At 55.6% G+C, this 18,626-nt stretch overlaps 1 protein-coding gene across 2 annotated transcripts; it reads left to right on the top strand.

Annotated features, from left to right (window-relative positions):
* Nucleotides 1-10: 10 nt before the first annotated feature.
* On the top strand, nt 11-12,980 carry LOC104574757 (phospholipid transfer protein C2CD2L-like). Of its 2 annotated transcripts, none has more exons than XM_088537511.1 (14): nt 11-255; nt 3,383-3,478; nt 3,952-4,071; nt 5,813-5,923; nt 6,725-6,838; nt 7,502-7,616; nt 7,766-7,889; nt 8,353-8,417; nt 8,946-9,073; nt 9,580-9,751; nt 10,468-10,569; nt 11,108-11,241; nt 11,687-11,969; nt 12,636-12,980. In XM_088537511.1, the coding sequence occupies exons 1-14, from the start codon at nt 28-30 to the stop codon at nt 12,854-12,856; spliced, it is 2,013 nt and encodes a 670-aa protein (XP_088393637.1). In that variant the 5' UTR covers nt 11-27; the 3' UTR covers nt 12,857-12,980. The 2 variants fall into 2 exon arrangements, with proteins under 2 accessions (XP_088393637.1, XP_088393636.1); XM_088537510.1 differs by having other exon boundaries at nt 10,465-10,569.
* The last annotated feature ends 5,646 nt before the right edge of the window (nt 12,981-18,626 follow it).

Genomic DNA, 18,626 nt, shown 5'->3' with positions numbered 1-18,626 from the left:
GCGCCGGGCCGCCGTGAGGCGTGCGCCATGGGCCCGGACCCGGCCTGGGCCGCGCTCGTGCTGCTCTTCGCCGCCTCGCTGCTCACCGTCGCGGCCTGGCTGCTGCAGTACTGGCGGGCCGCGGCCCCGCGGGCGGCGGCGGCGGAGGGCGGCGCGCGGGCGCTGCTGGCCGCGCTGCTCGCCCTGCGCTCGCTGCGGGAGCAGTGGCAGCGCGCCTGGGTGCGCGCCCTCAACAGCCAGGCCCGCCGGCACGGGGTACGGCGGGGAGCGTGCGGGGCGGCGCGGCGCGCTCGGGACCGCCGGCTGTCACCGCGGCCTCGTACCTCCCGCGGCAGCCGCTCTCCGGGGGCGCGTTCCCTTAGGCGGCCGCTGCTGCCGCCGCGTTGACATTTTGAGCCGTGAGTGCTGTGTGAAGGGGGCTGCGGTGCGGAGCCGCTCGGGTGGCCGGCGAGGTGCGAGGGCCACGGCTGGCGCGAGGCTGCCGTCTTCCGGCGGGTGACCTGGAGGGTGGCCCGCTCGGTGCGGTGACTGGGAAAACCCGTCGCGCCGAAAGGTCGGATGAGGCTACTGTGCTTCAGCAGAAAGGAATGAAGCTCCTGTCATGGGAATGCTGTATGGAATCGTGCTCTTACGGAAATGGCACGGATGATCCCGTTTTGCCAAAATAAGTTAAATCCTGAACCAGAGGCAGGGCAGAAAAGCACTGTATGTGAAAGTGAAAAATGCAGGGGATTGCTCGGAAAGGGGAGGAAGGAGAAACTGCTGCTCTTTCCCTGCCCTCTTAATTGTCGTTAACGGTGTCGATGCCTTATGTCTCATCGAGTCTAACCACCTCAGCGACGTCATGAACGTGGCTTCTTTCTGTGTGTTTAAATGCTATTTTTTGCAGCACACAGCGTATTAGCGGCTCATTCCGCTGTGTTTTTCTTTTCTTGAAATCAGGAAGATGGACTGCAAAGGCAAGTTGGTTGTAACGGTAGAACTGTCAAATCCTGTGCGACACAGGAAGGACCATGTGTCTTGCTGTGTCCCACCCAAGTTGCATTGCTTGTTTTTTCAGAGTCCTTTTTAGTTGCACAAAGCAGCATTCACAAGGAGATCTAATTTCTTAGTGAGTTCCTAAAGCAGAAGAAAGAGAAGCCGCTGTCTTGTTTAGGTGCAGAGCATATAAGAGCTATGAGAATTTTTTTTTTCCCCCTCCCTAAGGCAGTGCAGGAAGCAGTTTAACGTTGCATCCGTGCAATAAAAGCAAACGAATGAAGAGCACAAAACGTAAAGGACTTTTCTTTACCATTTCAGTGAAGTAGGGTTTAACATCTCCGGCAAGTGCAGGGTGAGTTAGTTGGGGCCTAGTTTTCTGTTACGTTTCCTTTTGGTCTGCTCTAGATGCTGATGTCTGCAAGCTGTAGAAACAGGAGAGTATGAGTTCTTTTTGATGTTAATTAGGTTTTTTTCCTCTTTATTGACGTTTATATTTTCCGCAAACACGCACCCAATACTGTGCTGGGCTTGGGAAAGGCTGATGTGCTTTTTCAATCTTCATTATCTGGGGCAAGTGCAGTTGTGCTTTTCAGCAGCGAAACACAGCGACTTCTGACCTCTCTTCTCTGCCTTAAATATATTTGGCCGGCGTCAAAAAGTGGGAATGGGTGTTGATATTCCAGCCCGGTTTCTCATGACGTGAAAGGGCAGAGTATTCAGAGCCATGCCTGGGTTTGTGGGCAAGTCTCCTCTGCGTGGTGTTCAGGAGGGCAAGTGCTTTGCTCTCAAGAAGCTTGCCCAAAAGCGGGGCTTTTCCAAAGGTGCCTTTAATCCTCCAGACATGAGGCGCAGATCAAGGCAAGGCAGCAAAGCAAACACAGGCCACCTGTTTGTATGAGTTCCCCGGTCCTTGTCTGAGGAGTCTTTCTGCCTGCTAACGCTGTTGATTGTGCTTCATAGTTGACTGCAGAGAGAGTGGTAACGTGCCCTTTTCAAAAGAGGGGAAGAAGAATTAACGCAAGCAAATCTGCCTCGTTGCTGTCTTCTTCTCCCATTTCAGGTACTGCTTACTCAGTATGAGGTCAGTAGCCGTCTTCATACTCCAGGAAAGTAGAAAATAACTCTTTAAACGTCCCAAACGTGGGAAGCGTCTGGGGGGCAGAGTCCTGGCCCTAGCGCGAGCAGCAGCCTGGCGGGCGGCGCTGCCCATCCTGCACGTTTCCGTTGCAGGAAAGTTGGGAATGTCAGTTCGCGCTGGGTTCGTTTATTGCTTGGCAACTGAGGGCCTGCAGAGTCTGCTGGCGACGTATCCCCAAAGCCAGCTCTTTCTTTCGTGGCTCCAAATAATTTTCTGTTGTTGAAAATACCCTGACCTCGTGGAAAGAAGTTCCCTTGCCACCCTCTCCGTGCCTTTCTGCTTCTGGCAGAGGGAAAGAGCATGTAGGGCTGGATATTGCTCTTTGCAGGTGAAGGCAACTCCTTCCCTGTGCCCAGTCCAACCTCATCCATGCTCTTCTTTCCGTATCCCAAGAGAACTCAGGGATAGATTTATGCTAGAAGCAAGCAATCTCATTTCTCCTCAGGCAAACTTATTTTCAGCTCCTTCTGCTGTCACATTTCTTTTCGTTAGCTGAGGAAAAGCCGTGAGCAGTTCTGCAAGGCAGAGTTTAGTGCTGGGATTACTGTGGTGGAGCGGACAGTCGTAAGTACTTCGGGCCTTCCGCGTGAAAGCAGAGGAGCGGCGGATGTTGGCCCTTGGGCCATCTTTACCTCTCTCCGCCGAGCAAAGGGAACCTTGGAGCGCTACGTCTCTTGCAGGGATGCTCTTGGCTCTTACCTTGGCCTTGTATTTATGAGAAGGGTCCCTTGTAGAGAACTGTTCCTGTTATGTTGGGAAATCCACGAGGGAAGAAGAGGGATAGCGGAGCTTGAGATCTAAGAAGTCAGGAGAGGATGGGGAAAGGGGACAAGTCCTGTACGGGAGCTGATGTATCATGCAATTAGGATGCTTTGCTGCTGGTTTTTCTGTTTGCTTTATAACCTGGGGCAGGATTAGTCGAATGGAGCACAGAAGACAGAAAAGAACTTCAAAGCTCCTGTGGTTAGGAGTTACAGCACTTACTTTCCTCATAGTCGACTGCTCGCCAGAATCATTTTGCGTTCTGACTCGGGTCACCGATCTGCAATTACTCGTAGCTTTCGTGAGGGTGAGCAGAGCTCGTTTCCCTTCGCGCAGAGCAGCTCAACCGGGTGTTACTGTGCACAGGCAGCTCTGCGGCGTGGTCGGGTGCCTGGAGATTCCCCGGAACGTCTCAGGGGCCCCTGTGGCAGCAGCTCTTCCTCCCTGAAAGTACTTGGGATACCCTGGCCCCTAGGCCCTAATGGAGTTCTCCTTCCGCAGAGTTCGGTGCAGATCACATTTGAAGAGGGAGCTCAGCTACCACAAGCAGCCAGTGTGAGCGACGTGACGTGCGAGGGCCAGTCGGAGCACAGCATGGTAAGGCAGGGCCCTCGCTGGGGGAACCTGCAGTGCCTTCTGCATGGATTGCCCAGGCCTGCGCGCTTGGCGCCACGCACCTGGGCCGAGGTTTGGCCCAGGCCCTGGTTCCGTTCGGCGGCCTGCCCGCAGACCTGCGAGGTTCGGGCTCGAGGGTCGCGTTGGGCTGTGAGCACGCGAGCTCTGCGACAGCGCGGCGGCGGGTGTGCTCACGGGGCTGAGCTGTGCGGTGCCGGGCCTGAATGTCAGGGTCCTGCACAGGAGAGCAGGAAGGATCTGGTATCCTTCACGCATCTTTGCTGCCTCAGTGACAGAGTTTGGCAGTGGCAGATTATCTGCGCCCAAGGGGCTGGCCAGAAGCCTGCCTTTCCTTCCCCGCCACGGCGGATTGCGCTGTTGCTTTTACAGGCTTTGCCATCACACGTCTGCTTCGCCGCGAGCGTGTAAACCCTTGTTCTGTCTTTGCTCTCTAGGTGCTGCGCTGCGGTCTGTCAGCCGAAGCTGTGAAATTCCCTGTCTCTGTTACTCAGCAGTCGCCGGCGGCTGTTTCCGTGGATACCTATCATGTCACCTTGGCTCTGCTGCAGGCTCAGGTAACAGTTACAAAAAGTTTGTCACTGAACTTGGTCTTGCTGCTGCTCCTACACTGGCTCAGCGAGGAGGACTTAGTGCAAGTGAAGGCCCCGTTGTGCCAGGACGAGAACCCTTCTGTCCCTATTTCTCGGCAATGTGGCAGATCTTCCTGATCGGTGCACCGAGTCGGATTTTCTAGGTGCTTTCCTGCAGGTCTTGCCTGTGTAATATAGGTGGCACAAAATCCGGGACTGCAGAGGTCTGAGGCATCGTTCACGCGGTTCAACCCGCCTCGCCACCCCGGCAGGGCCCTGCATGGGGAGAGATGCATCCTGCGTGTCTTTACAAACGCCACTTTGTATTGGGGTTGGAGTGAAAAAGAAATTCTGCTTGACAACGCTCTCCTCGTCACTTTCTTAGGAATGTCATTCCATTTTTTTCTTTGCTTTGGATATGGGAAATGCTTTTTGCAGAAAACATGCTCTGTGCAATTGCAGTGGGCGCTCACTCCGTAGTTGCTGTCCAGGTGGATTGGCTTTTCCAGACTTTCGTTTCCCCCTCAGGAAGAAGGACTTGATGCTGGAGATAGCATCTTGCTGGGAGACTGCTTCCTCCAGGATGCTAGGAAGAGGCAGCGGGATTGGAAGTAACCTCGGGAGTTGTAAAGGCCAGTGCCAAGCTTTCGCAAACGTTACAGTTGGAAGGTTTTCCTTGGATCTCTGCTCTCATAGTTCCGCGTTTATTTAGAAAGCTCCTCTCTCTCCCTGCTGTTTATCTCGGCCACTGCCGATGTTTTTGCAGCTGGCAGCTGCAGCCCCTGTTCATCTTTGCTTGGTATGTAGAAGCCAGGTGATCTTCTTTGACCCATCTTGTCAGATTGCTCCTCTGACGCGCTGGAATTTTCTAGGTCTCCTCGTGTGCATCTGCTATAGATTTGGGCTGGTCTTTCCTGTAGAGAATCGCATGTGGTATTCCGAGCGTCAGCTTTGTGCTGCCTCTTTCAATGCTGATAAAGTTTCTGTACCTCTCTAGGACAGAGTAGTTGGAGTTCTCCCTTTCCAAATATGTCCTGTCTTTTTTCTAATGCACCTCTGCTTGGTAAACTTTCTGGCTGCCATGTCCCCAGGCTGCTGCTTTCACCTCAGGAGCTTCTATGTTCATGCAAAATGTTGTGGCTGTTCATTTTTCAGTTTCTCTCAACTGCAGCCTGTTGTCATTATACAGACACCAGGGCAGGAGTTCTTCCTGTGTAGTTCTATTGCTGGTTCTTGTATTAATGATGACAGGATATGGGGTTTTTCACTTGAGTCACAGGATCCATTCAAATGTTGCAAGCTGCTTGGTGACCGCAATGAGTTTGCAGTGTGAAAATGCTTTCTTAGAGAAGTATGGCTAGCTCAGAGATGTGCTCAGGCTTGGCAGTGGTTAATGGATCTTGCTCAGCAAATGTTCCACATTAGTACCCACCGTTCTCTCTTTCGGTGTCCCGCAGGCCTTTCCCTCGGCCAAAGAAATAACATTTTTTCTCTTCTCTCTGATGGACGTCGTGCATGCAAAGGCAACAAGGAAGTCAGGTCTTGCCGTGGCACCGTGTGGCTTCTGCAGCTGGTTTTGCCCGTAGCCCCTGGGCCGCTTGTGGTCTGTCTTTCTGTCTCTTGTCGCTCTTTTGTGGGGCCCTTTCAGTCTTGGAATTTGAGTTTGAAAGAAAACGAAACTGAAAGTCGAGCGTGTTCCTGACGGTGTCTGCTTGTTTTGGCCCAGGTGGAGATCCACCTCCAGGAGATACAGAATGAGGGTCTGCTGGTGTCGTGGGCATTCAAGGACCGACCAGACCTGAATCTCTCGGTCCTTCCGAGACTTCAGCCTCACAAGGTGAGCCAACGGGAGGAGGCCAGGCTCAAAGGCAGGAAGCTCAGGAGGGGCAGAAACAGAGCGGAGCTGAGAAGGTGGCCCCTGCCGAGCGGCGGCAGCTCGCTGTTGTGGCAAGGAAGGAGATTCCTTCACCCTGGACTCGTTCCAGACTCAGTTGTACCAAGAGAGCGCGGCCTCAGGAGAGCCAGAGCCGTGCCAATGCATGTTGTGCAAGGTTAACGTAGCATCTGAATGGGAGCATGCATGGCCAACGTTGCTTTCCCCTTATGTAGGGGCTCCCATTATTGTTGCTAGAGTTGCTTGCTTATTTACTCACTTATTTATCGGTGATGTTAGCGTGTGCAGAGCCAATGGGTGCTGGTGGCGGAACAAACGGACCACACACGTGCTTGTGCTGCTGCAGCACGTTCACTTTGGGCCCTCTGATCCAGAAGGCTGTTTTTATTGGCACCTTTGCTGCCTTGTTCAGAATATATATATAGGAATTGGGTTGCTGTCCTAAAAACGCAGCAGTGGTATCTCCCTGTTTTGTGAGGCAAACTGTAAAGGCTGTTTTCTCCACATTTGCAGTGGAATAGACTACAGATGCAAAGGCCTAATTTGTCTTGGGTAGGCAGCTTCTGTTTGCTTCAAGCTGTTGCACAGAGGATGGCAAGATACGGAGGAGTGTGACCCAGGGGGAGAGGCTGTGCAGTGCCCTGGGGGCTTTGAGAGGCAGTGGCAGAATGAAACTGTGCAAGGAGAAAGTGTGTCTGCTTGCTTATCACTTTGCTGCATTTCCTTTTCACTTACGGAGAGAAGAATGAAGGGGGAGTGGATCTGTGCACCATAACGGATCTGATAGAGGATACCATTGTCAGCACGCAGCCAGCCATGATGGTGAATCTGAAGGCCTGCACCGCCGGTGCCGCTGCGGTAAGGCTCTCCTCGTCTTTCGTAGCGCCCTGGTGTCCTTCTGAGGGCTTAGGCACGAAGCCAAGGCTTGAACCTTGCCCCACGGCAAGATGGGCAGTAGCCACATCCTTGACTGTACTGTCACAGGCACGGGCCCTGTGCCCTCGAGGGTCACAAGAATTCGCATCGCTCTGAAGAGCGCTTGCTGCTTGCACCTGGTTTCTGAGCTTTGAGCGCCAGCTGCTCTGTGGCGAAGGCCGAGTCCCGGAGAGAAGTCTGTGCTTCGGCAGTCTCTCTGTCGCTCTGAGCACCGGGGCTCTTGGCTAGCACTTACTAGCAGGAAAAAGTCGAGACGCTGGCTTAAGAGGAGCGACAGAGAGGGAATTTGGACTGAGAGGTCAGGAACGAATGCAAGGGAGTAGAGGAGAGCTCCTCAGCAGGACAGTCTTTACTGAGCTGAGGGTGTTGGTCATCTTCACCTGCCCTTCTAGCAGTCTGCAAGCTCATCCTTGACTATCTCTGTATGCTTGATAATATGTGAAAAAATAGTGGGCCTGCTGCTGGCTAACAGCTCTGGAAATACCTCAGGTGTTCCTGTGCGTTCAGCTAGTTAGCATACGCAGAAGCTAAAGCCGTGTGTCTTGCTGCCTCTGCAGCGTCAGTCTTGCTCTCATCGCTCCTCAGGTACCCAGCGAGAAGGTGCCACAAGAAGGGCCATGCAGCGGGGCCGCCCCTCTGGGGTCGAAGCTGCTGCTCCGAAATCTGCAAGTGCTGAACTTGGGCTGCACCGGCAAGGGAGGTAAGGGCGAAGGCACCGCTAGCTCTTCGGCGGGACGGGCCGAGGCGCTTAGCGCTCAAAAGTGTGGAACTTTTGGATGGGTTGAATGGCAAGGATGTGCCTTGTGTTTGTTGCCACATGTACATGCGCTCCCTCTTCTCCCGTAGCAGGAGTTGGGGAAATACACTGTGTGGCGGAGCTTGACAGCCCTCTGCAGCAGAAATGCACCAAGCCCCTGCAAGCTGGTGGTGGTGGAGCTGCAGCAGAGATGGAGTGGAACGAGGAGCTCGCTCTGTAAGTGGAAGCCCTCCTTCTGGCTGGCGCAGCAGAGGCGGCCTGGCACTGTGTCGGGGTGTCATTCCCAGCGTGCGGGCGCGAGTGCAGGCAGTGCAGAGCTGCAGGCTGCCCCGCAGAACAGTGGTGCCCGTGCTGCGCTGCCCCAGCGTGCCGCTGCCCGGCGCTTCTGCCGGTGAGCTTGAGCTCGCGGCTCCAGGCCTCGCTCTCCTGGATGCCGCGCGTTCTGAGCGGAGGGGCAGCAGCCCTGGCCACGGGAGTGTGGGGGAGTGTTGGGGCGAAGGGCTGCAGTTCATGGCCTTCCGTGCATCCTTTTTCTGCTGCTGCATGGGACACGAGCCTGAGGGCTCTTCTTTGCAGCATGCCCAAGGCACAAGGGTTTGAGGGAGAGAAAATATCCCTAAGGGGTCATTTACTCTGCGGCAGTTCTGCAAGTCCAGCCAGTCTGTTTCTGTTTCAACAGGGAGTTGGGGCCTAGAAGTAAAGAGCTGAAGCTGCGAGTGCTGGGGAGCAGTGGCAGAGGGGACAGTGAGTATGGGCTTCTCTTACTGGGGAACAAGGAGGCTGAGGGATTTTTTTGCTTCGAGTCTGGGGGCGATCTTCTGTCTCACGGTGATGTGCTGTGAGCTCTGCAAAGAACGGTCGGGCTGCTCTCCTGCACAAGCCTCTGACTACATGCAAAAAGGCTCGCGGGTCTCTTTGTCATTGCCTGCTCTTCCGGATCTTTCTGGTATCTGGGGTCTCCTACCGCCCGTAATTTTGCCCCACAAAGTGGAGAGAGGCCCGAAGGGCTTTTCCTCTGTGCTTAGCAGAGGGCTTGTAACTCTGTTCACTGGCACTCAGTTAGGTACTGGCTGTGGCGCCTCTTTTTGAAAAAAGCCGCAACACTGAAGCTTCTTAACTGAGTTAATTTGTGACCCAATAAAGCAGGGGGGCTGCCTGGAGTCTTGGGGATGTGCTCTGCTGGCCCACGGAGCTACCTCCCAGAGGCAAGGGGACTTTGGCAGAGGTGCCGAGGTTGTGCAGTGTGTTCCCTTTTCCCTTTCCCCCTCACAGATGTGCTGTTGGCACACGCTGCGCTCTTCCTGGACTCCTTGGGCAGACGGCCGTCTGGGAGGCAGGTCTGCTCGCTGGCGCCGGGAGCGGGGCAGTCGCTGGCAGCTGAAGCCACGATTGCACTGGAGGTGAGGTGCTGCTGGTACGGGCTCTGCCAGCGTGCGCCCCAGGGCCGTCTCGATGCTAGGCCCTCGCTGGGGACTGTTGCGCTGAGGCCCAGGGGTGCTGCGGGGCACTGGCCATCCTAGGCTGAGGAGAGGGTGTCACCGAGTGACCTCGCGCCTCGCTTGCGGTTCCTGAGCGTCCCTCCCTTTGAGGGACACCCCGGTGAGGTGGCTTCTGGGCGCCTGGCCTCCCTGGTGGGAGCAGGGCTGCAAGAATCTTCTGCCCTAAGCACGTGGACTGCCTGGGCCCACGGAACCGCTGCAGTACGGCTGCTCGCCGGAGTCTTTGCTGCTGTAACTTTGAGACTTTCTCAGGCATTCAGAAAGGGCAGATTTAATAGGCTGAGAGTAGGGTGCGTCGTGGCTTGCGGCAGTACTGAAAGCCCTGAGCAGTAGCTCTTGCCATCTGTCCTGCCTGCCTTTCCTCCTGGGAGGAGAGCCTCATCTGGCTTTTGGTTTACTCTCTGCAGCTGCTCTATCAGGAGTCTCCTGCATCTCTGACTGCTCAGCATGCCTCATCTCTGCGTACGAGCATCACCCCCACCAAGAAGGTTGAGATGGACCGGACCATCATGCCCGATGGCACCATCGTGACTACTGTCACCACAATTCAGTCCCGGCCCAAGACAGACTGCAAACTGGGTAAGGCTGCCCTAGAACAGGCATCTTGCCCAGGTGGCCCCTCAGGGAGGACACCGAATCAGCTGGGGATTGCCCAAGACTACCGCTTGGGCAGTAGCCAGACTGCATCGCCGTCGTGTGGTGCAGTTGCTGCTGACTCGCCTCTAAAGCAGTGCTTGGGTGGGCAGTACTTTTGCCCTCTGGGTTGGCACGTGAGCATCGTTGTTGTAGCACGAAGTCTGGGGAGAGCCGTGAAGGGGGGAGCATCTCTGACATCCCGTGGTGGCAGGAGGCCCTCGCTCTCGTTTTGTGTATGCTGCTGCAGAGCCACTCCGCTCAGCTGCTGCGCTGAACGCTGTGCTGCTCTTAGTCGTCGTGCTGCTGCTCCGAAGCACTTGTGCTCTGTGTACTGCCTGCAGGCTGAAAGCGCGCTGAGGCTGCTGAGTAACGGCTGTTGGTGCTGGCAGTCCGAGAGCCTGGTGAACGTGACGCTGGCTGCTCTGTGGGATGGGTCTGGGGAGCAGCAGGAACGGGGCCTTGTGCTGGGGTCCTTAATGTGTCATAACCCAGAAGGCGCCTTACTGTTTCCTTGCTACGAGGAAGCCACGTGGAGTCAGGCGCTGCAGGCTCGCTGTAGGTGCTCGAGGCAGTGTGACTTTCCCTTCATAAGGTGGTGACCCTGCCTAGGCTTCATGTCTGCCTGCTGCTAATCTTGTGTCTCTGCCTCCTGCAAGGAGATTCACCATCGAGGTCACCATCCAAGGTGGAAGTGACTGAGAAGAAGACGACAGTGCTTTTGGAGAGCAGCTGTCCTCGCAGCGCCGTATCCAGTGGTAGCTGTAAGTGCTTGGAAGACTGATGGTCTTACTGGAGCAGTGATGTTCCTTAGTCTTTCTTGCCGACGGGATTGGTAAGGCTGTGTGGATGACCTAACTCGCCTGCAGCTGGGGAAGAGAATGTCCAAGGGCCTGAGCAGAGAGGGGAGAGGAGTTATATTCCCCCTTGGCTCTCCAGTGCCTGACTCGGGATGTTCCCTTGCTTGCCAAGAAGAGCCGTGAGCCGTGTGGAGGCAGTGAGCTTCACTGGCTGCACACTTGGCTTGCAAATTCTCTCTCGGGCACTGTGCTGGGGCTGCTTTGGCAGTTTGCAGCAGAGGCTGCCTAACATCTGGAAGGTCTGGGGCAGGGTGGATAGCAAAGATATGTCTGGAAGAGCTGAGAGCTCTGCGGAGCTTCCTGCTTTCCGCTCATTCCCACGAGTCGAGAAAGTGCTGTTCTCTACCGTCTAGCACATGTAGTTGCCCATTACAAGCTCTGCGCTCGGCAAGTGACCTCCGCTGCTGCTGAAGGGTGCTGTTTGTATTCATCTCGTGCTCAGGGGACAGCCACATGCCCAATGGCTTGGATCCGGTGGCTGAGACAGCGATCCGGCAGCTGACCGAGGCAAATAACAAGCCCGCCAAGAAGACCCCAACAAAACGGAGCACGCTAATCATCTCAGGAGTTTCCAAGGTAACTGGCACTGTGGGAGCTCCATCTCCAGTCTGGGTCATTGCGTTTAAGGATGTGCTGCTGAACGCAGCCCCTGCCCTCAGGAGCAGCGTTGGGCACGTGCGCCCCTGCCCAGAAGACTTGCTCTGCAGAATCATTCTGCTGCTTCCCTGCTGCTTGTCGCTGCTTCCTGGCGGGTGGCAAAGGTACTCGGCTCTTGTGCAGTACAGCTGTAGAGAGTCTAAGGAGTTATTGTGGGGCTTGCTTATGGGATCAGGTGTGGGAGACTGTGGAATCTGGTACGTTCCAGGATGCTTCCACACAATGGGAGAGGCTGTGCCTCCATGCTTTTTAGTGCTGAGGAGCTCAACAGGACAATCCGTCCGTAGGTGTGTATGGAAAAAAGCGGATGATTTTGCTCCGTGAGGCCCTGGCTTCCTTTGGTCTGCCCTTGAACTCCTTCCAGGTACCCATTGCCCAGGATGAAATGGCCCTTTCTCTGGGTTATGCTGCCTCCCTGGAGGCCGCGGCGTACGGGGATCCTGTAGCAGCACGTGCAGCTGACCTGGAGCACGGTCCTACCGAGTCGTCCCAGCGGTTGGAAGCATCGCTGTCAGGACAAAGGGCCAGCCAGGAGCTGGATGAGACAACGCGATCGGACATCTCTGAGAGGCCGTCGGTGGAAGATGTAGAGTCTGAAACTGGCTCCACGGGAGCTCTCGAGACCAGGAGCTTGAAGGATCACAAAGGTGAGGATGAGCTATTGGGCAGCCCGTTGTGCTCGAAGGTGAAGCGCTGCCTGAGTGGGCTGCCTAAGGGTGGGTCAGTGATGGTGGCCTGCAGCAGAGCCCAAGAAGAGCCCGTCTTGCTCTTGCTGTCCTCTTCGGGATGGTTCCAGATGTCTCTGTTGGAGGGTGTCCACTTCCTTGAGGGTCAGAGGGTTTCTGTGCTCCATCGGATGGAGACTTTTTACAGCTTGCATGTTCCCAAGAGGCTGTTCGGACTTTCGGGCCTCTGATGCGCTGATGAGGCATGTATGCTCACATCTTGGAGGAAGGGTTCCTCTCTCTCCTGAATTCCACCGCACAGGCACAGAACGGGATGTTGAACCAAGTGGATGGTGCAGGCGTAAGTGCCCGCCCTGTTTCTTCACTGCGGCCTTTGTTAGCAGCCCAGTAGCCAGCACCTCTGCCCGGCAAGACGGCCGTAGGATGTCCCTGTTCCTTCCCTCCATAAGAAGCGGAGCAGCTGTGCCCTGCTTGAGGTCCTGCTCTGGGCTCTCTGGTAGCGACTGTCACTTAGGCAGGCCAAAGGCCTTGGATCTTTTTGCTTGCAGCCCTGGCGCTTGCAGCAGGCTACAAAGTTACAGAACTTGTAACTCGCTCCCTGACCTTCTGCCTCCTCTGTTGCTGCAGTTAGCTTTCTCCGGAGCGGCACCAAGCTCATCTTCCGGAGAAGGAGCAAGCAGAAGGAAGCGGGCCTGAGCCAGTCGCACGATGACCTGTCTAACGTCAGCGCCAGCTCTGCCGCGAGGACGAAAGCTGGCAGCTTCTCCCGCCGCCTCATCAAGCGCTTCTCCTTCAAGTCGAAACCCAAGCCTAAAGCTGGCGACAGCACGCCACCAGGTGAGAACTGAAGGAGGGAAAGGCTGGGCAGAAAGACTGCGCAGAAACCCTTTTCTTGTCTCTTGTCTTCCCGCTCCACGGTGTCTGTGACCTACAGTCCAGTTTCTTGCAGCGTTGGTTGAGGGAAGACATCCCCTGTGCGTCACACTGTGTGGGCAGCAGAGGTCTGGAAAAGCTGGGGCTTAGGCTGCTCCCCACCGTCTCTGACGGTTGTGACCCCGTGTGCTCCTTCGAGAAATGCAGCTGGCCTGCGCAAGGGCCTGCGGGGCCCAGAGCTGCAGAAGCACATTCAGCTTAGCTTCCTCGGAGCCCTGCTGGAAAGGGATGGGACCGCCTGTGTGACAGCCCCACGTTTCACCTTTGGGAAAGCACCAGGAGAGCCCTCTTTCCCAGAAGTGTGGATCGCAGCCCTCTCTGACCCTCCCGGGAGGGAGAAGGGCGCAGTCCCTGGCAGCCCGGTCGGCAGCAGTTCTGCCAGGTGCAGGCGCCGTGCCCTGACTGAGGTGTGACGTGCTGTGGGGCTGGGTATTTGTGGGCTGTCAGCAGCGAGAGCTGCGCTGGGAACGCTCTCTGGATCAGAGAGTGCTGGGAGATGCCTGCGTTCTGTCCTGGTGAAGAGAGGAGCCTCTGGGAAGAGGGAGGCCTAGAGCACGAGGCGAGATGCTACAGAAGACCAAGCCTGTGCAGGAACTTGCGGGGACTGCTCTAAGTGCTGCCACACTCGGACACTGCTCTGCACCAGCATTCAGGAACAGGGAAGGAGCCGTGCTCCCTGTGCGTACCAGCCGCCCGGTGCGAGTGGGACCTCTTCCCTTAGACGTGCTGTGGAGCGTTGCTGGGGGCTCCCTGGGTAGGTGTTGACAGGCTCTGGGGCTTGTGCAGTGCCGGCCTTGCACTCCAGCAGTTTGAATGCTGACAACCAGCGTTGCGCGCGGGAAGGCATCGCGAGGCATGTGGCGATGCTGGCCGAAGGGCAGCTTGCTGTGTGACTCGAAGCTGCAGGGTGGAAGGAGGCAAGGGTTTACGTGCTTTCACTGGCAGAAGTGCTTCCTGCAGCAGACGGAACCTGTTTGGATCACTAGTCCAGTGAGGCAGAACCACCCTGCTCAAGCAGGGTGTTGTGTTCGTGATGGCTTTTTCTGGAGGGAGAGCTGCACCGAGGAAAATCAAGGGCTTGTGTACGGGGAGGCTTTTCCCTTCCCGCTGCGTGCTTTCACCCGCAGCAGCCGTGCTCAACATCCCCTGAGGTCCTGTTGGAGCAGCGTCAACACAGCGCTTGGGAGTGTCCTTGCATCTCATAGGAGCAAGCGGTTTGAACAGAAGCTCTCTCTGCTGTGCAATGTTCAGGCTTCCAAGAACAGGGCAAAAGGGAGAACATTAGACAGAAGAGCTCCCCAAGGCCTGCCTGGAATCTGCTGCTCTGCTCTCGAGACTGCCAGTGTCATCAGTGCTCAGGTAGGATGTGACCAGTTGAAAAAGTAGTTCTCTGAGGTAGCGTGTGAAACCAGGTGTTGTGTGAACCAGAAAGACAAGTCCTGGCTCTCTGCTGTGGTCATCGCGGGATGTCGGGAAAGACTGGAAAGGACTTAGCGGGTGCCACTAGGAGAGGGTTTACAGGCAAGAGTTTCAAGGCCCATGTTAAAGGCGTCTGCCAGGAGGGCACGCCTGAATCGCCGGGGGCTTGGAGGGAACGCGCTGATGTGTGCCAAATGAAGGGAATCCTGTTGCTGCCTTTCCTTTGGATTCCTCACTAGAATGGCATGGTAAATCCGAATAGTGCAGCCAGCTGCACAGGAACCTCTTCTCCATCTCTTTTTTGGTCCAGAACTCTTTCTGTCCTTGCCAACCTCTTTCATGTCTGTGCTTTCTTTTCCCTTTTTTTTTTTTTTTTTTTTTTTTTTTCCCCCCCAGCAAGTTGCTGTGGCTGGGCCTTCATGGCTGAGCTCACAGCTCTGCTGGAGCCGTGAGAGTGCTCACTATTACTCCCAGAAAATCACTTTTCTTTATGGAGTTGACCAGTTCCTGCTGCAGCGCCGTTGGAAGTCGGCCGCGTGCATCTAGGCTGCCGCTTTGCAGGCAGACTTCCTTGCCGGGTCAGGGTAGTGCTGTGCATGGCCCTGTCGTCAGCAGGCGAGCCCTCGTTCCCGGAGCTCCAGGGTTTGGAGCATTCCCTCTTGTACCATCCCTGCCAGGGCTGCCGCTGCCACTACTTGAATGTGCTGTTCTGCTTCGATAGATTTTGAGGCGGCCTTGCACGGAACCCGGGCGGTGCTGCCTCTCTAGTGGCGTGGCTATGAGACCTTGCCTTGGAAATGCTCGCCTGTCTTGAAGAGAACTTTATGAGGTGCCAGCAGCTCTCCAGTTAGGGCTTTAGCATCTAGCCTTTTGTCATTGAAATTCAAGGGTTTTTTCTTTTTCCTATAATCCACGAGCAGGGTGAGCTGTCTCAGCACGTGCAGCAGGTGCTGGTGCTTATCCAGAGCTCACACGTGCGTATCTGACGCTCAGTTTTAGATTTGAGCACGTCGCAAGAGCTGCCAGGGATAGCGACAGTAGTTCTCTTTCATAAGAATCTCACACGGAAAATGTTAGCAGGGTTGGTGTCTCACAAGGACATACCTCGCTCGTAAGCAGAATGTTTTGGTCTGGCTCAGAGGACAAAGGCAAAATGAGACCTAGAAGGAAAACCAAAACTAGAACTTGTCGCCAACCTCGGGAGACGCCGGTTCTTTTAGAAGCGGTGTTAAACCATTGATTCCCACGACATATGTGCGAGATTCACAACACACGCTGAATTTGTTCCCAGTTTCCTGGCTCTTGGGCACTTCTGCAGATGGAGTGGAATTGATTTTGGCGGCTAAATGAAGACAAAGTAAACTTTCCTTCCCCCCGTTTTGGATGAACAGAGTTACCGGGATTTACTCGTAGGGTGTATTTTTGCTTCTCTAAGAAAAGAGATGTCTCTAGCTGAACTCTTGTACGTATGTTTCTGTCTGGACATACCATGTACCCGCACTTGGGAGAGGCTGTCAGGAAACTCCCTGGCAAAAAAGCCCGTGGCACCCACCTGACAGGGGTCTTGCGCTGAGGCAAGCGAAGCCTGCGCACGAATGAAGGGCCCTGCAAAGGCCTCAGTGTTTTAGGGGGGCGACAGGCTTCAGGGTGCTGGATGTTTGAGAGAGGCCTGATGTTTGCAGGGGAAGTTCGAAGGGCCGGGGAGACACGCTGAGCGCACATGCAGTTGTGCTTGCCAAGAGAGCGGGCTCTGTGGAGGCCTGTCCTGCTCGCGGTGGGAAGGGGCTGAGAAAGCGAATGGCATCAGTAGCGTCTGCGGAGTCCTCAGAACACACTGACACAGACCGTACCGGAGATGGGCCTGAAAGAGAAGAGCCAACCTTTGCACCTGCTGCACCCATCATGCCATGTACAACTGAAGTGCAGGAGGAGGCCTGGAGAGGAGTCAGTAAGAGCACAAATCTGGAAGGATCTGTCAGCAGAGAGGAGCATCAGGAAAACTTCAGATGGATACCAGGGAGCACGAGCTGTGCTCTGGCTGCAGCCCAGAAAACGGGTGCGTAGGAAAGTTTCGGGTCTCCTTTGTGTCTTTAGCAATGTTGCTGCTGGAGAGAGGGACTCTCAGTCCCCTCTTTGCTCATGCAACGGAGAGATGGTTTCGGGGCAGCTCTTGAAACACTTCAGCGCCGGGTGGCTGCTGTTCGTGAGCACCGGAGGCTTTGGCCCTGTTCCGTCCTGGCTCCCCCTGGATCACAACTGGAGTAGTAACCTCAGTGGCGGCAGGAAAAGGATAAGGTCTTTGTTGGACCACAGCTCCCTTGAGAGGCATGACTGCTTTTCCGCAGCCTTCCTCATCTGTACGAGACCAAATACCCGCGCTCCACACGTTCGTGCTCTTTTGTACTTGATGCCTTCTCTCGGGGCAGGTTCTTTTAACCCCAGAGTGTTTAGAGAAAAGGATAGGAACTGTTTAGCTTCTTACCAGAGGACAGTTTAAAAAACAAACTTAATTACAGGCTAAATGAATGAAATTGAGCACCTGTCTAAATGTTTCTGAAGAATTCCATTGCTGTGTAATGGCTGAACCTATTAACTTATTAAATGACCAGGAAGTTGCAAACCTCATCTCATGTCTCACGTCCTGCCTACCACTGTGTAAGAAGAGAAGCTCTGGCTTCTAAGAAGGCCAGAGCTGGAGCTGCGGTGTTGCCACGGTCAGCCACTGTTCTTAGAAATAGATAGGTACATGGGTCTACAGTGCATGACCAAGGGCACGACGGCTGCTGGCATCTTTATTGTTTTTGTGTGGTTAATTTTATTTTGCATATTTAATAAATAAATTGGCACTGTATTTCACACTGAGCAGAGGAAAGCTGCTGCTGCAGCCTTCAGGCGCTGCCTGCTTCAAGGCAGGTACAGGGGAGATGTGTGCGCATCTCTGTGAAAGGGGGGGACAAGGGTGGGTGCTGTTTTCACACTGTCCTAGCGCCGTGCGGGGGACGCGAGACAGGAAAAGGCCGGAGCTGCTGGAACCCGGCCCGGCCTCCGCTCCTGCCGCTAGAGGACGTTGCTGCGCGTGCGCTGCTGCGCGTGCGCCGCGCTGGGTGCCAGGGAGCATGCGCGGCACGGAGACCGTAGTGCGCGTGCACCAGAGGGAAACGGCAGTACGCATGCGCGCAACAGCCTTCTTTGCCGCATGCGCCGTGTGCTCTGGCGCCCTCACTGGCGCCCCCGGTGTCGGAAATTCGGAACTGCAGCGTAAGGGGCACGCGCATGCGCGTTCTGCCACCAGTGCGTCGCCGTTGGTCTGAAAGCCCCTGGCAACGGCAAGCGCGGGGGGTGGGGGGGGGGGGGTGACAAATTTGGCCGGCGTTTGGAGAAGCTGCCTTCGTTAGGATATCCATATCTTAATAAAGCACGGCCTTGAGCCCTTGGTGTTATTAACAAAAACACAAACAGCCTCTGCAACGCCCGGAACCTCTGGAGTTCGCCGAAGCTGAACGGGGAAGCTTGAAGAGGGGGAAGCCGCACCCCCCACCCCCCCCGCCCCGCCCCAAAATGCGCGCATGCGCACAAGTCTCGGGACGGCGGGGGCCTATCTACGCATGCGCAAGAAGAGTGGGTGAATGCGCATGCGCACTACGGGTCGTCGTGAACTCTCCTGCCCCCTGGTGTGCAAAAAAAGCGCAGTGCAGCATAGGACGGGCCGCGCATGCGCAGAGCTCCAGCGCTCTCACTGCTGCCACCGCGTGTCCAACAACGCGCACTGCAAAGGGGAAGCGGCACCGCCGCTGCAGGGCGCTCCGCCGCGCGCCCTGCTGCCACCTGGTGACACAAAGTCGGTCCTGCAACGGTAAGGAGCGCCGTACGAGCTGTGGCTCGCCAGGCTAAGTGATTCTCTCGCGTATACAAAGACCAGTAGTGCAAATGGCGCGTCGACGCTAGGCGTATTTTCCAGGTAGCAATCACAAGCAGACGTCATACATAAGCCTCTGGGAACACAAACACACCCCCCCCCCCCCAAAAAAAAAAAAAAAAAAAAAAAAGGTCTCAATGGAAAAATGCCAATTCAAGCCCGGTTTGAAGAAAATGGCTCTTTCATGATAGGTTGGGCATGTATATGTGTACGAGATGTCGATGCAGGGTGAACGTGGCACTGGCGGGGGGGGAGAGTGGAGCGGGGCAGAGACCACAGCCCGCACCCGCCTGCCACAGACGCCGAAGGGACTGCAGTCTGTATGCGCAGCCCGGCTCTATGGAGCGGGG

The sequence above is a fragment of the Tinamus guttatus genome, unplaced genomic scaffold (assembly GCF_059628265.1).
Source record: "Tinamus guttatus ecotype Peru unplaced genomic scaffold, ASM5962826v1 Tinamus_guttatus_pri_ptg000795l, whole genome shotgun sequence".
NCBI lineage: Eukaryota > Metazoa > Chordata > Aves > Tinamiformes > Tinamidae > Tinamus > Tinamus guttatus.
The sequence above is the reverse complement of the archived record's forward strand: the minus strand, read 5'-3'. Positions and strand labels throughout refer to the sequence as shown.

Bases quoted from the DNA above. Each gene is read 5' to 3' on its own strand.
- LOC104574757 (XM_088537510.1), top strand. From the start codon at position 28: ATGGGCCCGGACCCGGCCTGGGCCGCGCTCGTGCTGCTCTTCGCCGCC. The intron at 7,617-7,765 runs GTAAGGGCGAAG...CTCCCGTAGCAG, and splicing joins GGGCTGCACCGGCAAGGGAG to GAGTTGGGGAAATACACTGT. The intron at 11,970-12,635 runs GTGAGGATGAGC...CTGTTGCTGCAG, and splicing joins GAGCTTGAAGGATCACAAAG to TTAGCTTTCTCCGGAGCGGC.